Consider the following 11657-nt stretch of genomic DNA (forward strand, 5'->3'; position numbering starts at 1 on the left):
GCCCCAGGCCCCGCCCCGCCTTACCATCCCCACCATCCCCGCCTTCCTCGCCTTCCCCGCCTTCCCGGGATCGCCCGGCGCGCTCCAGCGCTCCAGCGCCCCCATACCCTCTCCACCTCCCGCTTTCCACGCGGCCTTCAGGCCCGCCTCCTCCGCCCTACCTTGGTCCGGATCTGTCCGGAGGTGGACACTTTGCGGATCAGTTTCTGGGGTCCCTCTTGCTCCGCTTCGCTGTCAGACGAATCCTCTCCCGGCCCCGCCGAGGCAGCGGCGGAGGGGACCGCGGCGCCGGCCCCGGCGGCCGCTCCTCCAGCGGCGCCCGGAGGGTGGTGCTGGCCTCCGGCCCCTGCCATCCTCTCCGACTCCTGCAGGGACACAGCACCGCCCGCCGGGGGCGGCGGCGGCGGTCAGCGGGTGGGTTCTGCCCAAGCGGAGCCCGGAACCCCGCGCCTGGCCGCCGCCGCCATCTTCCGTTCCCCAGCTACCCCGCGGGGAAGGGTCGCCCGGGACAGGAGCCCTCCAGGCAGGAGTCCGCCCGGCTCCTCCGCCCGGTTCCCGCCGGAGTGGCGGCCACGGTGGGGCACAGGGGTCGCTGACCCCCACCCGCCTGGGACCCCTGCGCACCCAGCCTTGGATAGGACCAGCGCGGGTAGAGAGGATGGGGTGACAGGGTTTGGAACATCTCTTCCACTCCCTCTACGATCTGGGGTCCCCAGGATGGACAGGAGGGTGGGGGAGGCAGGAAACCTCTGCAGCCCACCCCGCAGTGGCGATGCCCGCACACCCCCTCTCACTTCTGTGCAGCAGGGGCAACACCGATCCCTGGGGAAGAACGGAAACCTGCAGCTTCCTCCCGGCACCCTTGGGTGCACCCGCCACCTCCTGGACCCCGAATCTCTCCAGAGACACTTGGGCCTCGCCGCGCGGTTCCAGCTGAATAAAAGTCCCCTCTGCCCCCAAGACAGTCGGGCGCTGCCCCTCGTCGGTCTCCCGACCCCCAGCCCCACTCCGAGGACCGTACCTCTCCCGCCTCAGCCAGGGCCGTCCGATCCTCTCAGCTCTCCCGACTGCGGCGTTCAGTTTCTGGCCCACCCCCACCCCCATCCGGCGCACACGGAAGAGAAGAGCATTTTCCGGGAGGTTCAGCTCCGCTCTGAGAACTTTTCGTTCAGAAAGAGCGATCCCCTTCGGCTAACAGGAAACTGGGAAGGGCGTGGAGAAAGCGCAGAAACAAGAGACTACACGCAGCCCAAGACGACAGAATGCACAAGAACTGTCTAAGCTGAAGCGCTAACCGAGATTGCCTGGAAGAAAACAATACACTCGAGCCATGCGAACACCAGTACCCGAGACAAAAAGCCTTGGAAGTCCTGGCAGAGCCACTCCCTAGCCCGCACTAGAGCAAGAGGAAATGGGATCAACAGGCTGTGGCCACCGCGCACAACTCCCCTGCGAGCTGGCTGCGCGAGCACTTGGGAACCGCGGACTGGCAGCGGGTTGTGCACGCTCAACGTCAAAGAAGCCTCACAGGTGTGAGGGGGCTGCGGGAGAAGACACTAGAACGACAGATCCCTCTTGTCATCCAAAGAGAACACCAAACTGGTGTTAGCTATATTTTTAAATATTTTAAATAGGACAAAAGTCCCTGCCAGACTGTGGAGCCTCTCCACCTGGAGAAAGCAGTCAATTTCTGTTATCATGTTCATGCCTTTCAGTACCCATTCCTTTCGTATTTTTTCAGTTGACATGACCTTTAAGGTTCCTCCAAGCTAAGATTCTGTTTTGTTTGTTTTTTTTTAACTTGCAGTCTTACTCCCAACAAGAAATTTGATTTATTAGAGCTAACAGTTCTAAGAAGTTTTAAGAAATAGTATGCAATCCCAATACTGGACATCACATTGTAAATTAAATTCATTAAGATGTAAAATGTGTTTAGTTCAAATATTTCAAGACAGCAGACTGCTGCTATGTAATAATAACAGAGACGCTATTTCTGCAGCTAATATTGACTCCTTTAGGAAAGGAAGGAGTTGGGCAAAACGAATTTTAAGAGCGCTTAGAGCTCTACAAATGTGTAATTCTTTATCTGCAAAGAACATATTTCTGGAAATTCTTAAAAGAGAAAAATAATCAAAATAATGGCCTTCATCCCCACCTGTTTGGTCATGGACAAGCCCAATATTTTGGAAACGTAGACAGGGACACCTAGTACAGGGTCTTTTGAAAGAATAAACTTAGTTTAGTCCTCTCTTTTAATGTAAAGAAACTAAGGCCCCAAATCACAAACTGACCAAAGTCAAAATCATGCGGTTACTATTCTAATGTTCTATTCACTTGACCACACTGTGTAACAAAAGTCAGTCTGTCAGTTACCATATACTTCTATTCATACTTCGTTTTATACAGCAACATTTTCCAGAATCCAGGCAGCGAGTGATTAAACTGAAAGGCATTATCTCATGCCCACGCTGATTTTGTGATTTTAAGAGGTCAGATTACACACCTCACCCTTGGATTCAGACACTGATTGCTTAAAGATACTTAAAATGTTTCATATCCCAGAGCTGAGCCATTAATACCTCAGAGTAAAGGTATTCCCTTCTCATAAAGATTTAACCTCAGAGCCAGCTTTGCACTTCTGCAATCACCTCTTCTGAAGAGCCAGTTTCAACCAATCCATTATTTAAGATACCTGACTTACTACCCTCTTCTCGGTCTTATCTGTAAATTAGAAGTTTTTAGAATGAATATCTAATTTGTGCACTGTGTACCTGCAATGTACTTCACCTTCTTTAAAAGTATTACAACATTAAGGTCTCAATCTTTCCAACCATTTCAACCATGTAGCTCAAAATAGCAACTGAAACAATTCCAAATATGAGGTATCTTACATTATTTATTTTATTTATAAGAATTCTTGATCTTTTCCTTACTTAGTGATTTCAGATTTTCCAATAATTGCTTAGATACATCTTACATTTTTATTGTTACTTTGAAATCTCTGTTCAGAACATATGACAAACACACTATTAAAGACTTGAACATAAGCTGTGTAGACACTGCATTTAGGATGAAATGGAAATAGGTGGTAGTTACCCCTACATTAGGTTTTTACTTAATAGAGATCCTGGCCCACTAAAATAAAGAACACCTATTAGACTGAAGATGTGTAAGTCACAGCCAAATTTCATGCTGATACCAACTTTATGAATATTAGTGTATTATTTTCTACAGAGGTATTTTGAATTATATTTTTACTGATCACTATTCATAACAAAAGGGGTTTTATACCCATTGGCAACTTTTAAATCTCATATGTTCTATGGTTTTATCTTAAATATTATACCATAAATACACAGAATGTTACATTTTATATCCTGAAGAGCTCAAGTCAGCACTTAAAATATAGCCGTGTTCTAGCACTTGTGTTCCTAATCAATAAGGAACCATGCAATCAAAGAATACTGCAGGTTGACCAAGTACAGGCATTGAGAAACTGCCTTAATTAAAACTTAAGAACATGCTATTTGCTACATATTCAGAATTTAACATTCAAAACTTTTAACCTATTACCATTTCCTTAGTTGTTACCCGAATGAAAAAGATTTGGGGATTAATCGTGATAGTAACTGCATATACATATGGTCATCCTTGTACCTGAGGCAAAAACCTTTCATCATCTAGACCTAATGCAAAGATGTTTATAAACCTCTCATTTATATTTTGGCCCTATCCTCTGAAACTCTTTCCTTTCTAATTTTCCTTTAGACCTGGATAGTTTTATCAGCACTAACTAGTATAAAACCATTTCAAAATAAAGCAATTTTTTTTTCTTTTTTTAGCGACAAGTTCTTGCTCTCTTGCCCAGGCTGGAGTGCAATGGCCAATCACAGCTCACTGCGTCCTTAAACTCTGGGCTCAAAGGCTCCTCTGGCATCAGCCTCCCAGGGTAGTCACAGGATAGCTGGGACTACAGACATGCATCACCAGGCCTGGCTAGTTTTGTTGTTGTTGTTGTTTAGAAACATGGTCTGGTCATCTTCCCCAGGCTGGTCTCAAACTCCTGGCCTCAAGAGATCCTCCCACTATGGCCTCCCAAAGTGTTGGGATTACAGGCGTAAGCAAATTTTATAAGTGTACTCTAGCATCCCCCCACTAAGGACTATTTTGTAAGTACTTCCACATTTTTGAAGTGTTGGCTAGAATTCTAACTACCTATTTTCCCCCCAGTAAGGCTTGTTTGGCTACATATCTTTCTACCCACCCATGCCCACCACTAAAGTATTTTTTAATTTATTAGAAATTTAGGTTATGCTTCTATTTCCACTGAAATTTGATTGCATTTCAAAGCTAGCATTAAAGAAAATACACAGAAACTTAGAATGCTAAAATTTATCTTCTTTAGGACAATGACTTAGCCAGAATAAGGCTGATCATTTATTTAAATGGTTCACTTAACTAACTTCAGTTCATCTCCCAATCGTGTCGTAAAGTTCAGCAACAGCTCAACATGGCTGCATTTTAAGAAAGAAGTGCTGGGCCGGGCGCGGTGGCTCACCCCTGTAATCCCAAAATTTTGGGAGGCTGAGGTGAGTGGATCACAAGGTCAGGAGATGGGGACCATCCTGGCTAACAAGGTGAAACCCCGTCTCCACTAAAAATACAAAAAATTAGCCGGGCATGGTGGCAGGCGCCTATAATCCCAGCTACTCGGGAGGCTGAGACAGAAGAATCGCTTGAATCCAGGAGGCGGAGGTTGCAGTGAGTCAAGATGGCACCACTGAACTCCTGCCTGGGCAACAGAGCGACACTCTGTCTCAAAAACAAAGAAGAAAGAAAAGTGCTGTTCTCTTTACTGTTTGTCATCATCAATTCCTGATACCGTGTTTGCTCTTCTGCATGAATAGTTCCATGCAGAATCACACGATCATGTTTTAGGTTCCATCAAAAATGAGTCAGAACAGGCCAGGTGAAGTGGCTCATGCCAGTAATCCCAACACTTTAGGAGGCTGAGGTGGACAGATTGCTTGAGCCCAGGAGTTCAAGGCCAGTCTGGGCAACATAGCTGGGACTATAGGTGCGCACCACCATGCCCATCTATACCAAAATTAGCCTGGCATGGTGGCAAGCACCTATAGTCCCAGCTACTTAGGAGGCTGAGGTAGAATTGCTTGAGCCCAGGAGGCAGAGGTTGCAGTGAGCCGAGAATCTGGCCCCTGCACTCCAGCCTGGGTGACACAGTGAGACACTGTCTCAAACAATGAGGAGAGTAAATGGTTACACGTATGCTGTTGTTATATGTACATGCCCTTATGTTATCCCGTAAGGGATAATGCAACAGGATCTGTTCATTATTGAACAGAATGAATATTAAGCGTATTCAATATTGTTGAGTATTGAACATTTCTTTTCATAAATGTAAATGAGCATACTTTTATGGTAAAGCATTAAGTTGCCTATATTTGAATTTAAAAAGCAAATTTTATAAACTCTGACCTGTAATCCTAGCTCTTTGGGATGCCATGTCAGGAGGATCCCTTAAGGCCACAAGTTTGAGACCAGCCTGGGTAGATCCCACCTCTACAAAAAAATCCAAAATGAGCCCAGCGTGGTGGCATGTGCCTGTAGTCCTAGCTACTCAGGAGGCTGAGGCAGGAGGATCCCTCGAGTCCAGGAGTTCCTGGCTGCAATGAGCTACCATCACAGCACTGCACTCCAGCCTGGACAACAGAGCAAGTTCCTGTCTCAAAAAAAATAAACAAAAAAGTTTTTAAATTAAAAAAAAACTTTGAAATGGAGTCCAAGTCAAAGCAGGTGTTTCTAACCTGAGGTCCTTGAGGATCCACAGATTGGTCTTAAAGAAATCTGTGATACTCTTGAAATTGTATTAAAATGTTCTACATATATACACACAAATACATACATAAAACATATGTATGTAACATGTATGTCACATTAGCGCATGTTTGAGGGAAAGAGGGTCCATAGCTTTGATTAGATTCTTAAAGGGATTGCCAACCCCAAAAAAGGTCACAAATCCCCAATTCTGATGGATTTTGTGTCCCTTCAAAACATATGTAGATTAAACTGTCTCTCCATCCCCCTTCCCCTTGCTCCAAATGCCTGGAAGATTTAACATTTAAACACTTTTTTCCCTAATGTATCCCACATTTATCTTTATATGCCACTTTTTAGTAATTTGGATAAATTGTCTTTTTTAAAGAAGTTAAATTAGAATTCCCCTCGTTAGTTCTTAGATGGACTTGGTCATATCTGTGTGACCACAGGGTTTAGAATAAAGTCGCTTGTGAAAAGTATTATTTGAAGCCTCACACCCATGATCTCTGAATGCATTTTCTGTGACTTTCTGATTGTAAACCATTAACATATATGAAACAAGACATTCTGTTTAGTTAAGAACGTCAGCTTTCTGAGGTCAAGGATCTGTCTCTCTGTTGTTGGTAACTGCTATCCAACAGTCCTGGAACATAATAGGTGGGGAATGAAAATAGGTGCAGAGCAAATGAAAAGGTCTTCAGTGTTTAAAGAAAATAAACCTAATTTTTAAAAAATGGTTCTGCAGTCTGGATAAAGTATTGCAGTCCATTCACACATTTATGTTAAGGCTCTAGTTTTAAAAGCTCCAGTGCTAAGACTGGGAACTGAATATTTTCTGTGGAAAATAAATGAGCATTTCACTTGTCACTTTAGAGAAGCAAAAAAAAAAAAACAAAAAACAAAAAAAAAAACTTCTTTGTCTAATCTTCTAAATGTCAAGTAGTTCTGCCATCAGCAGCCTAAAGGAAAATAACATACACCCGGATATTTCCATTGTGATTGGTGTTGCCTTAAAGTATCCAAGTTCCTACAGGAAAGTTTAAAAGTAAAGTCACTGAATTTAGTTCTCAATGATCTTTGATTTAAACTTCAAAACTGGATTGTATTTTTAATCTGGAGACTAGCTTAAGGCCCCGTGATAACCACAATGGAAGAAACATGAGCAGATGGGCAACCTGACGACATGTTCAAATTCACGAAAGCAAAGACAGCTGCAGATGCAGAGGGATCAGAGTCGAAGGACGCTTCTGAAAGGTCAGGAATCAAGCCGAGAAACGTACTCTGAGCAAAGGAGCTGACAGCGTATATACTTAGAAAAGAAAAAGGACAGCCAACCCTGGCACCTGACCTAGCGGCTCTCAACAGGCAGAGGGCCAGCTGAGCAGACTCGGAGAGTCCCTGGGAAACCAGCATCCGAACACGTTGACGGGAACACGGGTGAGGCCAGAAATTTCGGACGGGGCTTTTCAGACTGGCTCAGAATGTCAACCAAGAAGGAGTAGCAAACATCGAGGCAGGGCGTGGAGAGCCAAAATTCGACGCCAGGGAAAAGGCAGCCCACACAGGCTTCCAGAGCTCTGAGAGAGGGGGATTCCGGGGTGGAATCCCTGGAGGGATGTGAGACGGTTCTGTTAGGATCGGAAGAAAGAAGAAAGTTGAGGGAGTTTGAGGGAACAAATCCAAAGCCCCCCGGTCTCTTCCTCCTTATCCTTGCACACATAAGACATGCACACACACTACTCTTGGCTCCTAAAATTACTCAACCTCCGCGTTGCGTGTGCAGCGAAATCTCAGGCGAAAGCGAAGTCAGCTTTCAGCTTCGTCCCCGGCAAAACCCGTTGCACCCTCCAGACGCCCAAGCTTTAGCGGCGGGCAGGAGTCGGAGGCGTGGTTCTGGGCTCCGCGCCGCGCTCACCCTCTCCCGGCGCGGGTCCCCGGGAACCTGCGCGCCCAGGTGACGACCAGGGCGCGGTCTCCGCAGGGAAAACCGGGCTCTTCCGACTCCCCACGCCGACCGCGCAGCCTGGCTTCTCCTCTCCCCCGCCTACATTCCACGCTCTCAAAGCAAGTGAAAAGTTGAGTCGATGAAGCCGGGAAACGGTCCTCGCAGGGCCGTCGCCAGCGGTTCGCCAGCGGTTGCTCGCGGAGAGCCTCGATCAGCCGGACAAAGGCGCTCCAGGCGGCGCGCGAGGAGGAGCCCGGGCGGCGGAGGAAGCGCTGCCCCGGCTGGGAAGCAGCTGGGGACCTCATCCCGGGCCATTTCCTGAACGGAACCCGGCCCGGGCGGGGTGGGGGGCAGAGGAGAAAGCAGGAGTCCGGCGCAGGTACCCCCGGTTCCTCCCACGCTGGGGCTGTGCGCAGGCGCGGGGCGCAACCGTGCTGCGGCTCATCGCGCCGGCCCGCGCCCGCCGCGCCGGGCGCCGGGGCGTGGACCCGGGCCCCGCCGCGCGGCTGCGCCGGGGCTGCTGATGCGCATTCCCCTCGCCGCGGTCCCTCTCGGCCAGCCGCCGCGCCCCGGCTCCCCGCAGGGCCAAGCCACCGGGCCCACCGCCGACTCGGCTTCCGCCCGCGGCTCTCCGCCCCCGCGCCCCGGTCCCTTCCTCCTCCGCCCGCCTTCCTCCTTCTCCACGGTTCCCGCTCCCTGCGCGGCTCCGAACGGTCCCGCTCCCCGTCGCCGGCCGCCGCCGCCTCCTCCACGAGAATCCGCACCTCGCTCCTTCCTCCGCCCTCGGCGCTCCTCCCTTTCCTCCCCGCTGCCGCCCCTCCTCCCGGCGGGCGGCCCGGGACGCACGTGACCCCCCCGGCAGGCCTTATAAGGCGCGGAACCGAAAGCGGCCGCCGGGTGGTCACGGGCACCGGGGCGGCCGCGCGGAGAGGAGCGGCCTCCCCCGGGGCCGGACGCGCGGAGAGTGGCAAGGAAAGCCCGGGCTGGGCTGGCTAGGTTGGCCACCGCGCTGGCGACGGGAGCACACACGGGTCCCGGGAGACGCCTCCCAACGCCCCTGTCTCTCGCTCTTGCAGTCTCCCGGTGCCTGCAGCCCGCGCCCGCCTCCCTCCAAACGCTGGCGGCCCGCGCTGCAGGCGCCTCCCCTCCTGGGGGTGCTGAAGCTTGAGCGAAATCCCACTGGACAGTAACCGGCTTCAGCTGAGCGAAGACTCAGCCGCACTCCAGCTGCGCTCCAGGGCAAGCTGCGCCGGGCACGGTTTCTTCCTGGTGACGTTTTAAAGAATGCAGATGGGTTACCAACTACAGGAGAGGTTAAACTTGAGGTAGTGCTTTTAAAATTCATTATCAACGTTTTCATGGAAAGAACCGGCTAAGGAGTTGATCTGTCTTCCAGTTTTATCCCTAGACTCAAATTAGGACATGGGGTGGCTCTCAGTGAGCGCTCAATAAACAGCAAGTCTCCTCCTGCCCTTTGTAAAAGCGTTTCAGATAGCGTTTCGGCTAATCTTGGCATTGAAAGCGATTTTCATCTAGTTCCAGTCCAAGTGTGACTGGCTTTACACAGGTTATTCCCCCTCCTGGGCTTTCAGGTTCGTTCTTTCAACATCTTTTCAGGACCCTCAATCATGCCATCATGTCAAATGCATTCGCAAATTTTAAAAACAAATCGGCAAGTCAAAAACACTTAACTGATATAACCTGTCCCCAGCCCACTAATTCTTCAGGATCCTGCAAACCGACTTCTGTGCCTGCTGTTCCACGGGGACTGCACTGACAAAAGTCACCTCATAGTTTTGAAAATCCCCTAAACCATTGGATATTTTCCAATGCCCGTCTTACTTGACCTATTTGCGGCGTTTGCATTGTCGATCAGATTTTTATTTATGTGTGTATTTATTTTCAGACAGGATCTCGCTCTGTCGCCCAAGCTGGAGTACAGTGGCGCGATCCTGGCTCCCTGTATCCTCGACCTCCTGGGCTCAAGCCATCCTCCCGCCTCAGCCTCTCCAGTAGTGGGATTACAGACGGGCGCCGCAAAGTCCAGCTAATTGTTTCACTGTTAGTAGAGACGAGGGGGGACTAACTATGTTACCCAAGTTGGCCTCAAGCGATCCTTTGGTCTGGGCCTCCCAAAATGCTGGGATTACAGGAGTGAGCCGATGCGCCTGGCCCAGATTTTTATTCTTGAAACTATCCCTTCCATTGGCTCTATGACACCTCCATCTCCGTGTTTCCTAACCTTTTCCTGCTACGCCACTTCTTACATGTTGGAGAGTCTAAATGGTCTTGCCTTAGTCTGTCTCTAATGCTGCCTAGGCACAATAAGTGGTCTATCCAGACCTTCACATGGCTTCAGTTACCAACCATGTGCTGATAACTCATAAATTTCCATTTCTGTCCCACATCTCCAGTTCTATAAAACGAACTTTTTACCAGAAATCTCTACCCAAATGTCCCACCGGTCTTAAACTCAAATTTGACTAAAACAGAACTCAACTTTCCTGCCAGCTGGCTTTTCTCTCTAGTCTCATTCTCAGTAAATGTCACCACGATCCACTTAGTCACCCAAAGGAGAAATCTGGAAATTATCCCAGGCTTTTCCTTCTCTCATCTGCTGTCTGCCCATCCATGCACCTATCCTTTCTGTCTATCACCTTCCCTCCATTCCACTGCTTTTTGCCTAGTTTCAGGTCTCTTGTTTCAAGACCCTGAAACACTACATTACTCTCCTTATTAGTCTCACTGCCTCTAAGTTTGTGACATCTCCACCCTTGCCATCTCACGTTGTGACTGAAGTAAGCCTTCTAAAATACAAATTTTTGACCAAGTCATTCCCCGCATCAGCCCTGCCAATGGCTCCCCATAGCCTGCAGGGTAAAGTCCCAATATCTTAGCCAGGGCCTAAGTCTCCAGTCTCTTTAAACACTGAGTTTCTTGCGCCACCATTCCCTATTGGGCCACTTATTTTTATGCTGTGCGCTCACATGGAGTGTGCTTTCTCTTACTCAGCCTGTCAAGTTTACGGGCTCTTTCAAGATTCACCCTGAGAGTCACATTCGTTATGAAATCATTTCTGACCCTGCTGCAGGTTAGAACTGATATCACTGTGCTTTCCCTACACTAAATGCTTCTCTCTCCCCCAATTATAATGCTTTAGAAGACTTTATTAAACTCAGTTTTTATGTATAGTCTTCTGATGGCAAGTATTATGACAGACTTACTTTTGTCTTCTTAGTTCCCAGTACAGTTCCCGACATTAGTAGGTGCTCAGTGTTTGTGGAATGAATTAATTATGTGATGTACCTTGAGTTATTGTATTTTTGTGTCTTATAGAAAATCATTTTCCCATGCATTATCTCATTTCATTCTGACAGTTCTGCAAAAGATATATTATTATCACCTTTTATAGAAATGGAAACTGAAGCTACAAGGGAATAAAGCAATCTGCCCAAGGTTCTACTGTATAAACTTCAGAGCCAGGACTCGAACTCAGTTTGCCCAGTTCAGGTCATTATATATTTGCCTGTTTCTATGGTCTGAATGTTTATGTCTCCCCAAAATTCGTATGTTGAAATCCTCATTCCCAGGGTGATGGCTTTAGAAAGTGAGGATTTTGGAAGACTGTTTAGTCACAAGGGTTGAACCCTCATAAATGGGATTAGTTCCCTTATAAAAGAGGTCCAGAGAGAGAGACTTTTCACTCCTTCTGCTGTGTGAGGTTAAAGTGAGCAGATGGCTGACTGTGAGGAAACAGGCCCTCACCAGACAACACATCTGCATCTTGGACTTCCCAGCCTCCAGAACTGTAAGAAATACATTTCTGTTGTTTATTAGCCACCCGGTCTATGGTATGTTGTTACAGCAGCCGAAA

The 11657-nt window shown here is 48.3% G+C and overlaps 1 protein-coding gene across 2 annotated transcripts in view; it reads right to left on the bottom strand.

Annotated features, from left to right (window-relative positions):
- DGKH (diacylglycerol kinase eta) overlaps positions 1 to 1681 on the bottom strand; it is a 195681-nt gene extending 194000 nt beyond the window's left edge. Inside the window, exons 1-2 of one of the 2 annotated variants that reach the window (XM_017850195.1) lie at positions 1022 to 1681; positions 162 to 365 (exon numbers count right to left, since the gene is read on the bottom strand). In XM_017850195.1, the coding sequence (XP_017705684.1) occupies positions 162 to 353 (192 nt within the window). In that variant the 5' untranslated portion in view covers positions 354 to 365; positions 1022 to 1681. Of the gene's footprint in view, positions 1 to 161; positions 447 to 1021 lie in introns of those variants that run through there. The other variant, XM_017850193.1, reaches the window with a different exon arrangement.
- Positions 1682 to 11657: the final 9976 nt, after the last annotated feature.

The sequence above is a fragment of the Rhinopithecus bieti genome, unplaced genomic scaffold (genome assembly GCF_001698545.2).
Source record: "Rhinopithecus bieti isolate Rb0 unplaced genomic scaffold, ASM169854v2 scaffold_32955, whole genome shotgun sequence".
NCBI lineage: Eukaryota > Metazoa > Chordata > Mammalia > Primates > Cercopithecidae > Rhinopithecus > Rhinopithecus bieti.